The sequence below is a fragment of the Bombina bombina genome, chromosome 3 (assembly GCF_027579735.1).
Source record: "Bombina bombina isolate aBomBom1 chromosome 3, aBomBom1.pri, whole genome shotgun sequence".
NCBI lineage: Eukaryota > Metazoa > Chordata > Amphibia > Anura > Bombinatoridae > Bombina > Bombina bombina.
In genome coordinates this window covers 1,082,945,536-1,082,965,795 of record NC_069501.1, presented here as the reverse complement: position 1 = coordinate 1,082,965,795, position 20,260 = coordinate 1,082,945,536, and the positions used below count along the sequence as shown (strand labels likewise).

The following is a 20,260-nucleotide window of genomic DNA, read 5'->3' as shown; positions in this document are numbered from 1 at the left end:
GATTTTGGTTTTCTAAAAGGCTTGGATTTATTCCAGACTGGAGAAGGCTTCCAATTGGAAACCGTTCCTTTAGGGGAAGGGTCAGGTTTCTGTTCCTTATTCTGACGAAAGGAACGAAAACAGTTAGCAGCCCTAAATTTACCCTTAGATTTTTTATCCTGAGGCAAAAAGGCTCCCTTACCCCCAGTGACAGTTGAAATTATAGAATCCAACTGAGAACCAAATAATTTATTACCTTGGAAAGAAAGAGATAGCAACGTTGACTTAGAAGTCATATCCGCATTCCAGGATTTAAGCCATAAAGCTCTTCTAGCTAAAATAGATTAAGACATATATCTGACATCAATTCTAATTATATCAAAAATGGCATCACAAATGAAATTATTAGCATGTTGAATTAGCTTAACAATGCTATACACATTAGGATCTCGTACTTGTTGCGCTAACGTTTCCAACCAAAAAGTTGAAGCCGCAGCAACATCAGCCAAAGAAATAGCAGGCCTAAGAAGATGACCTGAACATAAATAAGCCTTCCTTAGATAAGATTCAAGCTTCCTATCTAAAGAATCTTTAAAAGAAGTACTATCTGCCGTAGGAATAGTAGTACGTTTAGCAAGAGTAGAGATAGCCCCATCAACTTTGGGGATCTTTTCCCAAAACTCTAATCTATCAGTCGGCAAAGGGTACAGCTTCTTAAACCTTGGAGGAGTAAATGAAGTACCCAGACTATTCCATTCCCTAGAAATTACATCTGAAATAGCATCAGGAACTGGAAAAACCTCTGGAATAACTACATGAGGTCTAAAAAATGAATTTAAATGTTTACTGGTTTTAATATCAAGAGGACTAGTCTCCTCCATATCTAATGCAATTAACACCTATTTTAATAAAGAACGAATATACTCCATTTTAAATAAATATGAAGTTTTGTCAGTGTCAATATCTGAGGCAGAATCTTCTGAACCAGATAGATCCTCATCAGAGATAGATAAATCAGAATGCTGTCGGTCATTTAAAAATTCTTCGAATTTATGAGAAGTTTTAAGACCTTTTACGTTTATTAGAAGGTGGTATAACAGACAGAGCCTTCTGAATAGGCTTAGAAACAAATTCTCTCACATTAACAGGAATATCCTGAACATTAGATGTTGAAGGAACAACAACAGGTAATGGATTACTACTAATGGAAATATTGTCTGCTTTTGAAAGTTTATCATGACAACTAAAACAAACTACAGCCGGAGGAACAGTTACCACAAATTTATAACAAATGCACTTAACTTTGGTAGAACCGACATCAGGCAGCAGCATTCCAGAAGTAGATTCTGAGACAGGGTCAGTTTGAGACATCTTGCAATATGTAAATAGAAAAAAACAACATATAAAGCAAAATTATCAATTTCCTTATAAGACAGATTCAGAAATGGGAAAAAAATGCAAACAGAATAAGCCTCTGGAAACCAGAAGCAAAAAGAAATAATGACTTAAATAATGTCAAAAAATCTGGCGCCGAGTAAGACGCCCACAATTGACAAAATATTTTTTGGCGCCCAAAACGTCTGCAACAAACACGAGCGTCATAGAAGTCGCAACTATGTGAAAACTCTCGGCGCCAACTAAGACGCCGGAAATGACGTCATAACGTCAACAAACTTAATTCTCATACCAAAAAAGTCTCGCGCCAAAAAGGACGCAATAAATTATAGCATTTTGCGCTCCCGCGAGCCTAACAGCCTGCAATTTAGAAAGAGAGACAATTTGAAAAATTTTCAGGTAAGAAAAAATGTATTCATATGCATTTCCCAAAAATGAAACTGAGTCTGTAAAAAGGAAATATACTGATTAACCTGAATCATGGCAAATATAAGTATAAAAACATATATTTAGAAATTTACATATAAAGTGCCAAACCATAGCTGAGAGTGTCTTAAATAAAAGAAAACATACTTACCAAAAGACACTCATCTACATATAGCAGATAGCCATACCAGTACTGAAACGAGAATCAGTAGAGGTAATGGGATATAAGAGTATATAGTCGATCTGAAAAGGGAGGTAGAAGAATCTCTACGACCGATAACAGAGAACCTATGAAATAGATCCCCGTTAGGATGACCATTGCATTCAATAGGTAATACTCCCTTCACATCCCTCTGTCATTCACTGCACTCTGAGAGGAAACCGGGTTTCAGCATGCTGAGAAGCGCATATCAATCTAGCACAAACTTACTTCACCACCTCCATAGGAATTGTGGGTGTGGTGGGGGGTGTATTTATAGGCATTTTGAGGTTTGGGAAACTTTGCCCCTCCTGGTAGGAATGTATATCCCATACGTCACTAACTCATGGACTCTTGCCAATTACATGAAAGAAACTGTAATCGCTGTACACCTTTACAGGACTTTAAACGTCTCAGTGGACTTTTTTGGTTCTTACCCAGTGGTCTCATTCCACCCAGATAGTTTTCTATCACTGCACGATATCTGTACTGTTTTATTTGTTAATGTGTGTTAATATGTGACAGGCCCTCCTCTCCCGAATACTTTTACAGGTTGACATGTCCCCCCTTGCTTGAGATAGTTAATCTTATTATCCTGCCAGCATATTGAGATCATACTCGGTAAGTTGGTTGATTGCATCTCCCTGTATTTTACTACAGCAGGCATCCAGTTATTCACCATTATAGCGCCTCCTCTTGAATTGTTTGGAAGCCTATACCTGTGCCTGTATGTTATTTTCTGATTATTATGCCATGTTATTATTTCTCACCCTCCCTCCCACATAACCCTTGAACAGTGTTGTTGAAGGTATACAACTGTTATATGCACTAAGTGATATAGTTCAAAGTACTCATTCCCATTAGAAGTTATAAGTATTAACCCTAGGATATCAAGCTCATCACCCTATTGTTTATGATAACAGGCTCCCTGACCTCTTGTAATCCCATTTGTAAGCTAAATAATGACAGCTTCCCACTGGTTACCATAAAAGTGTATAGTTTTTGTTTTATTTCTATCAAGCATGATATATATAGTTCATATTTGTTTTATATAACAGAGTTGAATATAAAAAAAATAAAAATGAGATTAACCATTTGAGATCCAAAAGTGGCCTCATATTGCTCATGGCTGCCCCTGCACCTTCATGTCTCCAATAGAACTAGGAGGTCCAAACGTGGCCTCAGCTGCTAATTAGAGGGCATATAGTTTGAGTGGCAAGCACTATGTTCAGTAACACTGTTGAATATGGCCATATAAATGTACTTTACCAATTGTGCTTTGAATATACACGTAATATACCTGGAAACTATTTCTTTGTACAGATTTTATGGCTTTGTAATGTTTGCTTGCTCTGTTTTGAATCTCAATAAAAATATTTATTTATTGGAAAAAAATAATAATAATGTATGGGAAGTTTCTCCATTAGGTTTATTACTGTATATAAGATAGAAGTGTTTGCTAATTTAAACCACAACTCATGGAAATAAGCTGAGCTTGCAAGGAGAGCAGACCTTGTCTTATCACTCTCTATAGTCATCATTGCAGTATTGAAATGCTCAGTATAGGTATAAGTTTCAGTGGGCAAAATCAGTTATTTCAAATGACAAAATAAAGACAAAGGAGTTTGGGAACAATTTAATAGACTCTAGCAGGTAAAACGGACTATTGATAACACATTAAAGGGGATAACATGTTACAGTACTCCATCCCTTTAGGTTTACACAAGATACAATTAAAGAGAAAAAAATAATAATTTAACATTATCTGTCTTTTTTTTTATCCCATCTGTGGGCTAAAATGTATTGTTATTTTAAGGAATTTAAATTATATTTTAGAAATGAGGTGCACCTGTTAACCCTCCTTTTCTCCTCTTTATTGCTTACTGTTCAACTTGTAAGTAGGTAGCACCGAGTGACTTTCACTCATGTATCTCAAACTTCAAAAGGCGATCACAGCGCCACCTTATTGTTCTCTTTTAAGTCTGCAAATGCGTCAGATCTATCTAATTATAATACTCTTAAACTCACAGCTTGTGTTGGTCCGGTAACCTCCCGAAAAAATTGTGTCTCTATAGTGACAGTGGTCAGATATAGGAGGAGACCTTTTATTATTTCATCAGTTATAGTTAATTTGACATTTCCCAGAGATCTTCTTCCCTGCGTGTGAAGATGGCTACTGCACTACAGAGCGATTAAATTTAAACCAGTAAATTTAAAATGACACCCATTTTTTTGTTATTTTGTGTTTTTAAAGTGCCTGAAACTTTTATAGATGTTGTGTGGTGTATGTGTCTATGTCCCCAAACTATGTGAATTCTACAATTGTGTTTATTGTATTGTCACTTTATGCCAGAAAAAAATTGAGTAGTAAGACACAGATACAGAAACAAAGTATCTTTATTATAAAAAATGTACAATTTCTCAGTGAACTTTTTATTATTATTTTTTTTTATTTGGAGGTCTTACTTTTTGGACTGAAAAAAGAAGATATCGATTTCATTCCACTTTTGTCCACTTTAGCTAGGGATCTCTGAGCTGCGGACAATTTGCTATTTGACTGCAAATAAAAATACAAATAACACATATAAATTGCAAACAATGACTGAAAAGGTTATAGTCTACAGTCATCAAAAGCCATGAATGTATAGAGCAGTGCTTTCCAAACTGTGTGTCATGACACGTTAGTGTGTCGGCGCCAGTGTGTAGTGTCCCTGCTTCAGCACAAATTTTTTTTTTGTTAAAATTATTTAAAATTTTTGTTTTTGGTTTCCGACTTTCCGCATGCCTGCTACGCATATCACGTGGTTGACATGTTATTGATAACTAGTGGGTCACAGATCATCTTAACCTATTGGCGCAGCTCAGTCAGGACTGAAACTACTCCAATTGGTGGTTTTGGCGGCACATTGGCACCTGACTGCACATGTAGTCAGTGTGTTTGCAGTACGGGCAGTAGTCAGTCGGACTTGCAGAGCTCTGAGGGCAGCAGCTTAAACGCTGAGCTGAAGTCAAAAGTCTAAGTGTTGGGTTTTTTTGCAGCTAGCTCCCAGTAGTGCATTGCTGCTCCTGCTCTTGATATATGGATAGAAAGTGGAAGCTTAAAAATGCTTGATGATGAAATGCAAGTGTCTTTATCTAATATTCCACTAAATATTCAGAAACTGTGTTCATCCCATCTACCTCATACATCCCATTAATATAGTAAGTAGCTATTGGCGTTATTAAACCTTTTTTTTTTTTTTAATTCTTGCACATATTTACATACTGTTACTAGTAAATACATTACGTTATTATATATTTTATTTAAATGTCCATATCTCTTAAAACAAGTTAGTTTAACCTCCTGTTTGCTAGTACAACTGAATTACTGTGCAGCAAAATTATGTAGGTTTAAAAAGTGTCACCAACATGAAAAGTTTGGAAAGCTCTGGTATTGAGAATACAGACAATAAAATGCACCTTTATAAATTTTTCATATAAGCGTGTCTAAGCAATAAGGTAGACTGAACTTCTATAATAGTATTGGCCCACCCCATTCATCCAGGGCTGGCTGGAGACCAAGACTAGGAAATACTCTACTTGAGTAACAATAACAGCCATAGACTTCCTATGGACCTTGAGAACTGGAGTGAAAACCATTTTTCTACATCAAAACATATTATTGCATTCATCAACAAAATGTTAAAGCGCTGAAATGAAACTATAAACCATTAAGCAATGCATCCCCCACAAACAGAAATAGCGGCAGTATAAATAAGACTTACACTTTGTGCCCCATAACTGAGCAGCCATTTTCTTAAATTAGAAGTACAAGCAAAAGAGTAAAGCAAGGGTAAATAGAGGCAATCAAAGCCAATGAAGAAATCTAAAGGGCATGGAAGTTAGGGCTTACACTTTTAAAATAATAAAAAAAAATATTGCAATTTACTTCATGTTATCTTGATAGGATTTGTTGAAACTTAAAGGGACAGTCTACTCCAAAATTGTGATTGTTTAAAAAAATAGATAATCCCTTTATTCCCCAGTGTTGCATAAACAACACAGTTATATTAATACACTTTTTGCCTCTGTGATTACCTTGTATCTAAGCCTTTGCAGAGTGCCCCCTTATTTCAGGGCTGTTTATGACTTGCATTTTAGCCAATCAGTGCAGTCTCATTTGTAACTCCACAGGAGTGAGCACAGTGTTATCTATATGGCCTGCAGGGGCTTAAAAGCAGGCAGAGATTTAGCGTTTTAGATGTTATAAAGTATATTAGTATAACAATATTGGTTATGCAAAGCTGGGGATGGGTAGGAAAAGGTGTTATCTATCTTTTTAAACAATACAAAATACGGAGTAGACTTCCATTTAACCCCTTTTCTGGATCACTATATGGCAGCGGTGTTTGTCTACCTCAGTATTGAGTAATGACATTTTAACTGTGAATTCTGTCTGTTGACAGCTGAAACACGGGAAATATTAGGGATTTTCTGTATTATTCATTTCTGCTGGTAAGTATTTGGAGGGTACGTTACTTCACTGTGTGTGTTTTCTTCTGTCTCTTTATGTTGAATTTATTATATTTACATAAGAAAGCCCTGAGGGAAGAAGGATACTGTGTGTACTATTCTTTAGGAATGATTCAATGTTATAGTGTTTTGTCATGTTCTTTCCCTCTGCACACTATTGATAATGTCAGCCATTTTAACCACAGTGAGCAATTAAATGACTTGAGTAATTTACCTCTTGATTGCCTCTAACACTACTAAATGGTCGTCTTGCTTGTCTGCTATGTAAATTAATAGCCTCACAGTACACTGCTGTACCCACCAACATCATGCTTTGAATTTTGCACAGCCCGATGGGAAGTAAACTTTGCACGCACATTTTTCCTCATGGAAAATCCCAAGTGCAGGCCTAATAATTGCCTCAGGCTTGAATACTGGGATATCCTCTCACTATAAGAATCTCCCAAAACGAACATGCTTTCATATGTCACTACAGATTATACAAGAAGCCCACCTTTTTGTTCTTCGAATCTGAATTAAATTTTGTGTAGTCTTCATCTGCTTCCACGGGTAGGTCAGACATTTTCCTTTTCTGCAATTTTAGAAGTTTAGAAGGGGAAGTTGCATAATCAGCTAATACTCAAGTTCTGCCATAATATACACAATCCTTATTTTATTGAACCAGCTTGGTAACTGGAATAAATAATATTTACTGAGCCTACTGTATATATGCAAAGGAAAGAAAACTCTATGGACAAATACAATAATGCATCACAATATTTTAGTGGTCTATAAATTGATCATTAGGCTTACAGCACAGGAAATAAGTTAGTATTATGGCTGGAACAACGATGTTATGCAGAATGTAGTTTGCAGATTGTGCAATAGAAAGATGAATGCACAGCAGTGAATTTTAAACACCATTAAAAGCACTTTCGATAGCTTATTGCTTTAATAAAAATACACAAGATCTGCTGACTTTGCATGATGTTACATGTGCCTGGGAGCCTTGTTGTTTAATTGCCTATAGTATCATGGTTTGTTTATTTACGTCATTATTAACATACCATTCTCTCTAGTATATATACTTTTGTAAATATCGAGTTGATCACAACACCCATTTGGTTCATTTTCTGCTTGTTACCACCCAATGAGTGTTTTTTGTAATGGGATTTAAAGGGGTTAATGCATGCTTAGTTTAGTCTATCATTGTCGCACAAGCTGACACTTGCAGTGGACTTTCTAATTCCTGGTCAGGTTATGTCACTAAATACTGCTGTATCAAAAGATGATCATGTGCATATTCGAAATAATTATGAAAGTAATGATAATTCTAATAGAAGCATTTTTTCAAAGGCAAAACATGTTTGTAATGTTATTTGAAATTCACCTGTACAAAAGACTTGAATACAAAGCCTGGTGGCACAGGTAAATGACCAGAAACCACCTGTTCTTAACATTTACTTCACGTTACCTTTACTGGAGGCTCAGTAGTTGGACTAGATGGGTCCGGTAACCTAAATTAACAAGAAATAAAAAAAAACATAATTTATGTAAGAACTTACCTGATAAATTCATTTCTTTCATATTAGCAAGAGTCCATGAGCTAGTGACGTATGGGATATACATTCCTACCAGGAGGGGCAAAGTTTCCCAAACCTCAAAATGCCTATAAATACACCCCTCACCACACCCACAATTCAGTTTAACGAATAGCCAAGAAGTGGGGTGATAAAAAAGTGCGAAAGCATATAAAATAAGGAATTGGAATAATTGTGCTTTATACAAAATCATAACCACCACAAAAAAAGGGCGGGCCTCATGGACTCTTGCTAATATGAAAGAAATTAATTTATCAGGTAAGTTCTTACATAAATTATGTTTTCTTTCATGTAATTAGCAAGAGTCCATGAGCTAGTGACGTATGGGATAATGATTACCCAAGATGTGGATCTTTCCACACAAGAGTCACTAGAGAGGGAGGGATAAAATAAAGACAGCCAATTCCTGCTGAAAATAATCCACACCCAAAATAAAGTTTAATGAAAAACATAAGCAGAAGATTCAAACTGAAACCGCTGCCTGAAGTACTTTTCTACCAAAAACTGCTTCAGAAGAAGAAAATACATCAAAATGGTAGAATTTAGTAAAAGTATGCAAAGAGGACCAAGTTGCTGCTTTGCAAATCTGATTAACCGAAGCTTCATTCCTAAACGCCCAGGAAGTAGAAACTGACCTAGTAGAATGAGCTGTAATCCTCTGAGGCGGAGTTTTACCCGACTCAACATAGGCAAGATGAATTAAAGATTTCAACCAAGATGCCAAAGAAATGGCAGAAGCTTTCTGGCCTTTTCTAGCACCGGAAAAAATAACAAATAGACTAGAAGTCTTACGGAAAGACTTAGTAGCTTCAACATAATATTTCAAAGCTCTAACAACATCCAAAGAATGCAACGATTTCTCCTTAGAATTCTTAGGATTAGTACATAATGAAGGAACCACAATTTCTCTACTAATGTTGTTGGAATTCACAACTTTAGGTAAAAATTCAAAAGAAGTTCGCAACACCGCCTTATCCTGATGAAAAATCAGAAAAGGAGACTCACAAGAAAGAGCAGATAATTCAGAAACTCTTCTGGCAGAAGAGATGGCCAAAAGGAATAAAACTTTCCAAGAAAGTAATTTAATGTCCAATGAATGCATAGGTTCAAACGGAGGAGCTTGAAGAGCTCCCAGAACCAAATTCAAACTCCAAGGAGGAGAAATTGACTTAATGACAGGTTTTATACGAGCCAAAGCTTGTACAAAACAATGAATATCAGGAAGAATAGCAATCTTTCTGTGAAAAAGAACAGAAAGAGCAGAGATTTGACCTTTCAAGGAACTTGCGGACAAACCCTTATCTAAACCATCCTGAAGAAACTGTAAAAACAGAATTTATGCTTACCTGATAAATTACTTTCTCCAACGGTGTGTCCGGTCCACGGCGTCATCCTTACTTGTGGGATATTCTCCTCCCCAACAGGAAATGGCAAAGAGCCCAGCAAAGCTGGTCATATGATCCCTCCTAGGCTCCGCCTACCCCAGTCATTCGACCGACGTACAGGAGGAAATATGCATAGGAGAAACCATATGATACCGTGGTGACTGTAGTTAGAGAAAATAATTCATCAGACCTGATTAAAAAAACCAGGGCGGGCCGTGGACCGGACACACCGTTGGAGAAAGTAATTTATCAGGTAAGCATAAATTCTGTTTTCTCCAACATAGGTGTGTCCGGTCCATGGCGTCATCCTTACTTGTGGGAACCAATACCAAAGCTTTAGGACACGGATGAAGAGAGGGAGCAAATCAGGTCACCTAAATGGAAGGCACCACGGCTTGCAAAACCTTTCTCCCAAAAATAGCCTCTGAAGAAGCAAAAGTATCAAATTTGTAAAATTTGGCAAAAGTGTGCAGTGAAGACCAAGTCGCTGCCTTACATATCTGTTCAACAGAAGCCTCGTTCTTGAAGGCCCATGTGGAAGCCACAGCCCTAGTGGAGTGAGCTGTGATTCTTTCAGGAGGCTGCCGTCCGGCAGTCTCATATGCCAAACGGATAATGCTTTTAAGCCAAAAAGAAAGAGAGGTAGAAGTTGCTTTTTGACCTCTCCTTTTACCAGAATAAACAACAAACAAAGAAGAAGTTTGTCTGAAATCTTTAGTGGCCTCTAAATAGAATTTTAGAGCACGGACTACGTCCAAATTGTGTAACAAACGTTCCTTCTTTGAAACTGGATTCGGGCACAAAGAAGGTACAACTATCTCCTGGTTAATATTCTTGTTGGAAACAACTTTCGGAAGAAAACCAGGCTTAGTACGCAAAACCACCTTATCTGCATGGAACACCAGATAGGGCGGAGAACACTGCAGAGCAGATAACTCAGAAACTCTTCTAGCAGAAGAAATTGCAACCAAAAACAAAACTTTCCAAGATAATAACTTAATATCTACGGAATGTAAGGGTTCAAACGGAACCCCTTGAAGAACTGAAAGAACTAGATAAAGACTCCAGGGAGGAGTCAAAGGTCTGTAAACAGGCTTGATTCTAACCAGAGCCTGAACAAACGCTTGAACGTCTGGCACAGCTGCCAGCCTTTTGTGAAGTAAAACAGATAACGCAGAAATCTGTCCCTTCAGAGAACTTGCAGATAATCCCTTCTCCAAACCTTCTTGTAGAAAGGATAAAATCCTAGGAATTTTTATCTTGTTCCATGGGAATCCTTTAGATTCACACCAACAGATATATTTTTTCCATATCTTATGGTAAATCTTTCTAGTTACAGGCTTTCTAGCCTGAATCAGAGTATCTATTACAGAATCTGAAAACCCACGCTTTGATAAAATCAAGCGTTCAATCTCCAAGCAGTCAGTTGGAGAGAGACCAGATTCGGATGCACGAATGGACCTTGAACAAGAAGGTCCTGTCTCAAAGGTAGCTTCCATGGTGGAGCCGATGACATATTCACCAGGTCTGCATACCAAGTCCTGCGTGGCCACGCAGGAGCTATCAAGATTACCGAAGCCCTCTCCTGGTTGATCCTGGCTACCAGCCTGGGAATGAGAGGAAACGGTGGGAAAACATAAGCTAGGTTGAAGGTCCAAGGTGCTACTAGTGCATCTACTAGAGTCGCCTTGGGATCCCTGGATCTGGACCCGTAACAAGGAACCTTGAAGTTCTGACGAGATGCCATCAGATCCATGTCTGGAATGCCCCATAATTGAGTTATTTGGGCAAAGATTTCCGGGTGGAGTTCCCACTCCCCCGGATGGAATGTCTGACGACTCAGAAAATCCGCTTCCCAATTTTCCACCCCTGGGATGTGGATTGCAGACAAGTGGCAGGAGTGATCCTCCGCCCATTGAATTATCTTGGTCACTTCCTCCATCGCCAGGGAACTTCTTGTTCCCCCCTGATGGTTGATATATGCAACTGTCGTCATGTTGTCTGATTGAAACCTTATGAATTTGGCCTTTGCTAGATGAGGCCAAGCTTTGAGAGCATTGAATATCGCTCTTAGTTCCAGAATGTTTATCGGGAGAAGAGATTCTTCCCGAGACCATAGACCCTGAGCCTTCAGGGGTTCCCAGACCGCGCCCCAGCCCACCAGACTGGCGTCGGTCGTGACAATGACCCACTCTGTCCGGGTTCAGCCACCAACGGAGTGAATCTCTGGTCCTTTGATCTACTTGAATCATCGGAGACAAGTCTGTATAATCCCCATTCCACTGTTTGAGCATGCACAGTTGTAATGGTCTTAGATGAATTCGTGCAAAAGGAACTATGTCCATTGCTGCAACCATCAATCCTATTACTTCCATGCACTGCGCTATGGAAGGACGAAGAACAGAATGAAGAACCTGACAAGAGCTTAGAAGTTTTGATTTTCTGACCTCTGTCAGGAAAATTCTCATTTCTAAGGAGTCTATTATTGTTCCCAAGAAGGGAACTCTTGTCGACGGGGAAAGAGAGCTCTTTTCTATGTTTACTTTCCATCCGTGAGATCTGAGAAAGGCTAGGACTATGTCCGTATGAGCCTTTGCTTTTGACAGAGACGACGCTTGAATCAGGATGTCGTCCAAGTACGGTACTACTGCAATGCCCCTCGGTCTTAGAACCGCTAGAAGGGACCCTAGTACCTTTGTGAAAATTCTCGGAGCAGTGGCTAATCCGAAAGGAAGCGCCACAAACTGGTAATGTTTTTCCAGAAAAGCGAATCTTAGGAACTGATGATGTTCCTTGTGGATAGGAATATGGAGGTACGCATCCTTTAAATCCACCGTGGTCATAAATTGACCTTCCTGGATGGTAGGAAGGATCGTTCGAATGGTTTCCATTTTGAATGATGGAACCCTGAGAAATTTGTTTAGGATCTTGAGATCTAGAATTGGTCTGAACGTTCCCTCTTTTTTGGGAACTATGAACAGGTTGGAGTAAAATCCCATCCCTTGTTCTCTTATTGGAACTGGATGAATTACTCCCATCCTTAACAGGTCTTCTACACAATGTAAGAATGCCTGTCTTTTTATTTGGTTTGAAGTTAATTGAGACCTGTGGAACCTTCCCCTTGGGGGTAGTTCCTTGAATTCCAGGAGATAACCTTGAGAAACTATTTCTAGTGCCCAAGGATCCTGAACATCTCTTGCCCAGGCCTGAGCAAAGAGAGAAAGTCTGCCCCCCACCAGATCCGGTCCCGGATCGGGGGCCATCCCTTCATGCTGTTTTGGTAGCAGTGGCGGGCTTCTTGGCCTGCTTACCCTTGTTCCAGCCTTGCATCGGTCTCCAGGCTGGTTTGGGTTGAGAAGTATTACCCTCTTGCTTAGAGGATGTAGAAGCAGAGGCTGGTCCGTTTCTGCGAAAGGGACGAAAATTAGGCTTATTCCTAGCCTTAAAAGACCTATCCTGAGGAAGGGCGTGGCCCTTTCCTCCTGTGATGTCTGAAATAATCTCTTTCAAATCAGGACCAAACAGTGTTTTGCCCTTGAAAGGGATGTTAAGCAATTTTGTCTTGGAAGACACATCCGCTGACCAAGACTTTAGCCAGAGCGCTCTGCGCGCCACGATAGCAAACCCTGAATTTTTCGCCGCTAATCTCGCTAATTGCAAAGCGGCATCTAGAATAAAAGAGTTAGCCAATTTGAGTGCATGAACTCTGTCCATAATCTCCTCATACGAAGATTCCTTATCGAGCGACTTTTCTAGTTCTTCGAACCAGAAACACGCTGCCGTAGTGACAGGAACAATGCATGAAATTGGTTGAAGAAGGTAACCTTGCTGAACAAACATTCTTTTAAGCAAACCCTCTAATTTTTTATCCATAGGATCTTTAAAAGCACAACTATCTTCTATGGGAATAGTAGTGCGTTTGTTTAGAGTAGAGACCGCCCCCTCGACCTTAGGGACTGTCTGCCATAAGTCCTTTCTGGGGTCGACTATAGGAAATAATTTCTTAAATATAGGGGGAGGCACAAAAGGTATGCCGGGCCTTTCCCATTCCTTGTTTACTATGTCCGCCACCCGCTTGGGTATAGGAAAAACATCGGGGGGCACCGGAACCTCTAGGAACTTGTCCATCTTACATAATTTCTCTGGAATGACCAAATTGTCACAATCATCCAGAGTAGATAATACCTCCTTAAGCAGTGCGCGGAGATGTTCTAATTTAAATTTAAATGTTACAACATCAGGTTCAGCTTGTTGAGAAATTTTCCCTGAATCTGAAATTTCTCCCTCAGACAAAACCTCCCTCCTGGCCCCTTCAGATTGGTGTGAGGGTATGTCAGAAGCGTTATCATCAGCGTCCTCTTGCTCTTCAGTGTTTAAAACAGAGCAATCGCGCTTTCTTTGATAAGTAGGCATTTTAGATAAAATATTTTTAATAGAATTATCCATAACAGCCGTTAATTGTTGCATAGTAATAAGTATTGGCGCACTAGAAGTACTAGGGGCCTCTTGTGTGGGCAAAACTGGTGTAGACGCAGAAGGGGGTGATGCAGTACCATGCTTACTCCCCTCATCTGAAGACTCATCTTGGGCACTATTATTATCTGTGGCATCATTGTCCCTACTTTGTTTGGACACCATGTCACAATTATCACATATATTTAAATGGGGAGACACATTGGCATTCATACATATAGAACATCGTTTATCTGATGGTTCAGACATGTTAAACAGGCTTAAACTTGTCAACAAAGCACAAAAAACGTTTTAAAATGAAACCGTTACTGTCACTTTAAATTTTAAACAGAACACACTTTATTACTGAAAATGCGAAAAAGTATGAAGCAATTGTTCAAAATTCACCAAAATTTCACCACAGTGTCTTAAAGCCTTAAAAGTATTGCACACCAAATTTGGAAGCTTTAACCCTTAAAATAACGGAACCGGAGCCGTTTTTACATTTAACCCCTATACAGTCCCAGGAATCTGCTTTGCTGAGACCCAACCAAGCCCAGAGGGGAATACGATACCAAATGACGCCTTCTATAAGCTTTTTCAGTGGATCCTAGCTCCTCACACATGCATCTGCATGCCTTGCCTTCCAAAAACAACTGCGCATTAGTGGCGCGAAAATGAGGCTCTGCCTATGACTAGAGAAGGCCCCCATCTGAAAAAGGTGTCCATACAGTGCCTGCCGTTTTTTAACAACAATCCCCAAGATTATAATACCTATAAAGCGCTATAATCTGTCAAATATGCTTAGCAAGTAATCGTTTTAGCCCAGAAAAATGTCTACCAGTTTTTTAAGCCCTTATAAAGCCTTTATTCTTTTACTTAATCTAAGAAAATGGCTTACCGGTCCCCATAGGGAAAATGACAGCCTTCCAGCATTACCAAGTCGTGTTAGAAATGTGGCCATCATACCTCAGGCAGAAAAGTCTGCCAACTGCTTCCCCCAACTGAAGTTACTTCATCTCAACAGTCCTGTGTGGAAACAGCAATCGATTTTAGTAACGTCTGCTAAAATCATCTTCCTCTCACATCAGAAATCTTCTTCTCTTTTCTGTTTCAGAGTAAATAGTACATACCAGCACTATTTTAAAATAACAAACACTTGATTGAAGAATAAAACTACATTTAAACACCAAAAAACTCTTAGCCATCTCCGTGGAGATGTTGCCTGTGCAACGGCAAAGAGAATGACTGGGGTAGGCGGAGCCTAGGAGGGATCATATGACCAGCTTTGCTGGGCTCTTTGCCATTTCCTGTTGGGGAGGAGAATATCCCACAAGTAAGGATGACGCCGTGGACCGGACACACCTATGTTGGAGAAATTCTCGGTATTCTAAAAGAATGCCAAGAAAAATGATGAGAAAGACACCAAGAAATAGGTCTTCCAGACTCTATAATATATCTCTCTAGATACAGATTTACGAGCCTGTAACATAGTATTAATCACAGAGTCAGAGAAACCTCTTTGACCAAGAATCAAGCGTTCAATCTCCATACCTTTAAATTTAAGGATTTCAGATCCTGATGGAAAAAAGGACCTTGTGACAGAAGGTCTGGTCTTAACGGAAGAGTCCACGGTTGGCAAGAGGTCATCCGGACAAGATCCGCATACCAAAACCTGTGAGGCCATGCCGGAGCTACCAGCAGAACAGACTAGCATTCCTTCAGAATCTTGGAGATTACTCTTGGAAGAAGAACTAGAGGCGGAAAGATATAAGCAGGATGATACTTCCAAGGAAGTGATAATGCATCCACTGCCTCCGCCTGAGGATCCCGGGATCTGGACAGATACCTGGGAAGTTTCTTGTTTAGATGAGACGCCATCAGATCTATTTCTGGAAGTTCCCACATTTGAACAATCTGAAGAAATACCTCTGGGTGAAGAGACCATTCGCCCGGATGCAACGTTTGGCGACTGAGATAATCCGCTTCCCAATTGTCTATACCTGGGATATGAACCGCAGAGATTAGACAGGAGCTGGATTCCGCCCAAACCAAAATTCGAGATACTTCTTTCATAGCCAGAGGACTGTGAGTCCCTCCTTGATGATTGATGTATGCCACAGTTGTGACATTGTCTGTCTGAAAACAAATGAACGATTCTCTCTTCAGAAGAGGCCAAAACTGAAGAGCTCTGAAAATTGCACGGAGTTCCAAAATATTGATCGGTAATCTCACCTCCTGAGATTCCCAAACTCCTTGTGCCGTCAGAGATCCCCACACAGCTCCCCAACCTGTGAGACTTGCATCTGTTGAAATTACAGTCCAGGTCGGAAGCACAAAAGCCCCCTGAATTAAACGATGGTGATCTGTCCACCACGTTAGAGAGTGTCGAACAATCGGTTTTAAAGATATTAGTTGAGATATCTTTGTGTAATCCTTGCACCATTGATTCAGCATACAGAGCTGAAGAGGTCGCATGTGAAAACGAGCAAAGGGGATCGCGTCCGATGCAGTCGTCATAAGACCTAGAATTTCCATGCATAAGGCTACCGAAGGGAATGATTGTGACTGAAGGTTTCGACAAGCTGAAATCAATTTTAGACGTCTCTTGTCTGTTAAAGACAGAGTCATGGACACTGAATCTATCTGGAAACCCAGAAAAGTTACCCTTGTCTGAGGAATCAATGAACTTTTTGGTAAATTGATCCTCCAACCATGATCTTGAAGAAACAACACAAGTCGATTCGTATGAGATTCTGCTAAATGTAAAGACTGAGCAAGTACCAAGATATCGTCCAAATAAGGAAATACCACAATACCCTGTTCTCTGATTACAGACAGAAGGGCACCGAGAACCTTTGTAAAAATTCTTGGAGCTGTAGCTAGGCCAAACGGCAGAGCCACAAACTGGTAATGCTTGTCCAGAAAAGAGAATCTCAGGAACTGATAATGATCTGGATGAATCGGAATATGCAGATATGCATCCTGTAAATCTATTGTGGACATATAATGCCCTTGCTGAACAAAAGGCAAGATAGTCCTTATAGTTACCATCTTGAACGTTGGTATCCTTACATAACGATTCAATATTTTTAGATCCAGAACTGGTCTGAAGGAATTCTCCTTCTTTGGTACAATGAAGAGATTTGAATAAAACCCCATCCCCTGTTCCGGAACTGGAACTGGCATAATTACTCCAGCCAACTCTAGATCTGAAACACAATTCAGAAATGCTTGAGCTTTCACTGGATTTACTGGGACACGGGAAAGAAAAAAATCTCTTTGCAGGAGGTCTCATCTTGAAACCAATTCTGTACCCTTCTGAAACAATGTTCTGAATCCAAAGATTGTGAACAGAATAGATCCAAATTTCTTTGAAAAAACGTAACCTGCCCCCTACCAGCTGAGCTGGAATGAGGGCCGCACCTTCATGTGGACTTAGAAGCAGGCTTTGCCTTTCTAGCAGGCTTGGATTTATTCCAGACCGGAGATGGTTTCCAAACTGAAACTGCTCCTGAGGATGAAGGATTAGGCTTTTGTTCTTTGTTGAAACGAAAGGAACGAAAACGATTATTAGCCCTGTTTTTACCCTTAGATTTTTTATCCTGTGGTAAAAAAAGTTCCTTTCCCACCAGTAACAGTTGAGATAATAGAATCCAACTGAGAACCAAATAATTTGTTACCCTGGAAAGAAATGGAAAGTAGAGTTGATTTAGAAGCCATATCAGCATTCCAAGTCTTAAGCCATAAAGCTCTTCTAGCTAAAATAGCTAGAGACATAAACCTGACATCAACTCTGATAATATCAAAAATTGCATCACAGATAAAATTATTAGCATGCTGAAGAAGAATAATAATAATATCATGAGAATCATGATCTGTTACTTGTTGCGCTAAAGTTTCCAACCAAAAAGTTGAAGCTGCAGCAACATCAGCCAATGATATAGCAGGTCTAAGAAGATTACCTGAACACAGATAAGCTTTTCTTAGAAAGGATTCAATTTTCCTATCTAAAGGATCCTTAAACGAAGTACCATCTGACGTAGGAATAGTAGTACGTTTAGCAAGGGTAGAAATAGCCCCATCAACTTTAGGGATTTTGTCCCAAAATTCTAATCTGTCAGACGGCACAGGATATAATTGCTTAAAACGTTTAGAAGGAGTAAATGAATTACCCAATTTATCCCATTCTTTGGAAATTACTGCAGAAATAGCATTAGGAACAGGAAAAACTTCTGGAATAACCACAGGAGATTTAAATACCTTATCTAAACGTTTAGAATTAGTATCAAGAGGACCAGAATCCTCTATTTCTAAAGCAATTAGTACTTCTTTAAGTAAAGAACGAATAAATTCCATTTTAAATAAATATGAAGATTTATCAGCGTCAATCTCTGAGACAGAATCCTCTGAACCAGAAGAGTCATCAGAATCAGAATGATGATGTTCATTTAAAAATTCATCTGTAGGGAGAGAAGTTTTAAAAGATTTTTTACGTTTACTAGAAGGAGAAATAACAGACATAGCCTTCTTTATGGATTCAGAAACAAAATCTCTTATGTTATCAGGAACATTCTGCACCTTAGATGTTGAAGGAACTGCAACAGGCAATGGTACTTTACTAAAGGAAATATTATCTGCATTAACAAGTTTGTCATGACAATTAATACAAACAACAGCCGGAGGAATAGCTACCAAAAGTTTACAGCAGATACACTTAGCTTTGGTAGATCCAGCACTAGACAGCGATTTTCCTGTAGTATCTTCTGACTCAGATGCAACGTGAGACATCTTGCAATATGTAAGAGAAAAAACATATAAAGCAAAATTGATCAAATTCCTTAAATGACAGTTTCAGGAATGGGAAAAAATGCCAAAGAACAAGCTTCTAGCAACCAGAAGCAATGAAAAAATGAGACTGAAATAATGTGGAGACAAAAGCGACGCCCATATTTTTTAGCGCCAAATCAGACGCCCACATTATTTGGCGCCTAAATGCTTTTGGCGCCAAAAATGACGCCACATCCGGAACGCCAACATTTTTGGCGCAAAATAACGTCAAAAAATGACGCAACTTCCGGCTACACGTATGACGCCGGAAATGGAAAAGAATTTTTTGCGCCAAAAAAGTCCGCGCCAAGAATGACGCAATAAAATGAAGCATTTTCAGCCCCCGCGAGCCTAACAGCCCACAGGGAAAAAAGAGTCAAATTTTTGAAGGTAAGAAAAAAAATGATAAATTCAAGTGCATTATCCCAAATATGAAACTGACTGTCTGAAAAATAAGGAATGTTGTCAAGGCAAATAAATGTTTGAATACATATATTTAGAACTTTATAAACAAAGTGCCCAACCATAGCTTAGAGTGTCACAGAAAATAAGATTTACTTACCCCAGGACACTCATCTACATGTTTGTAGAAAGCCAAACCAGTACTGAAACGAGAATCAGCAGAGGTAATGGTATATATAAGAGTATATCGTCGATCTGAAAAGGGAGGTAAGAGATGAATCTCTACGACCGATAACAGAGAACCTATGAAATAGACCCCGTAGAAGGAGATCACTGCATTCAAATAGGCAATACTCTCCTCACATCCCTCTGACATTCACTGCACGCTGAGAGGAAAACTGGGCTCCAACTTGCTGCGGAGCGCATATCAACGTAGAATCTAGCACAAATTTACTTCACCACCTCCATCGGAGGCAAAGTTTGTAAAACTGAATTGTGGGTGTGGTGAGGGGTGTATTTATAGGCATTTTGAGGTTTGGGAAACTTTGCCCCTCCTGGTAGGAATGTATATCCCATACGTCACTAGCTCATGGACTCTTGCTAATTACATGAAAGAAAATATTTAATATTTTGGCATCAAAAATTGAGAAAAATCCTTTGTAAAATTGGCTATTGCTCCAAGTAGGATTTCAAAGCAGAACTCTACTTAAAAATCTCAATCTTTATGTGCTATACTTAAAGGGATATGAAACTCACATTTTTTTTTATTTCATGATTCAGCTACAGCATGTCATTTTAAACAACTTTCTAATGTATTTCTATTATCTTTTTTTTATTCTCTAGGTATCTTTTGTTGAAATGCAGGGCGGTATTTCTGGAGCAATATATGGCAGCAGTTTTGCAAGAATGTTATCCATATGCAAGAGCACTAGATGGCAGCATTATTTCCTGCCATGCAGTTTTCCAGATGCCTACCTAGGTATCTCTTCAACACAGAATACCATGGGAACAAAGCAAATTTGATAATAGTAGTAGAATGGAAACCATTTAAAAATTTTATTCTCTGTCTGAATCAGAAAATAAAATGTTTGGGTTTCATA

At 39.1% G+C, this 20,260-nt stretch overlaps 1 protein-coding gene across 1 annotated transcript in view; it reads right to left on the bottom strand.

The window, feature by feature from the left end:
* Positions 1-4,378: 4,378 nt before the first annotated feature.
* The window catches only part of RNASEH2B (ribonuclease H2 subunit B), a gene marked incomplete in the record, with an annotated part of 120,315 nt that continues 104,433 nt past the window's right edge, over positions 4,379-20,260 (bottom strand). Inside the window, 3 exon segments of the mRNA XM_053708378.1 lie at positions 4,379-4,556; positions 7,005-7,082; positions 7,965-8,007. Of these exon segments, the coding sequence (XP_053564353.1) occupies positions 4,449-4,556; positions 7,005-7,082; positions 7,965-8,007 (229 nt within the window).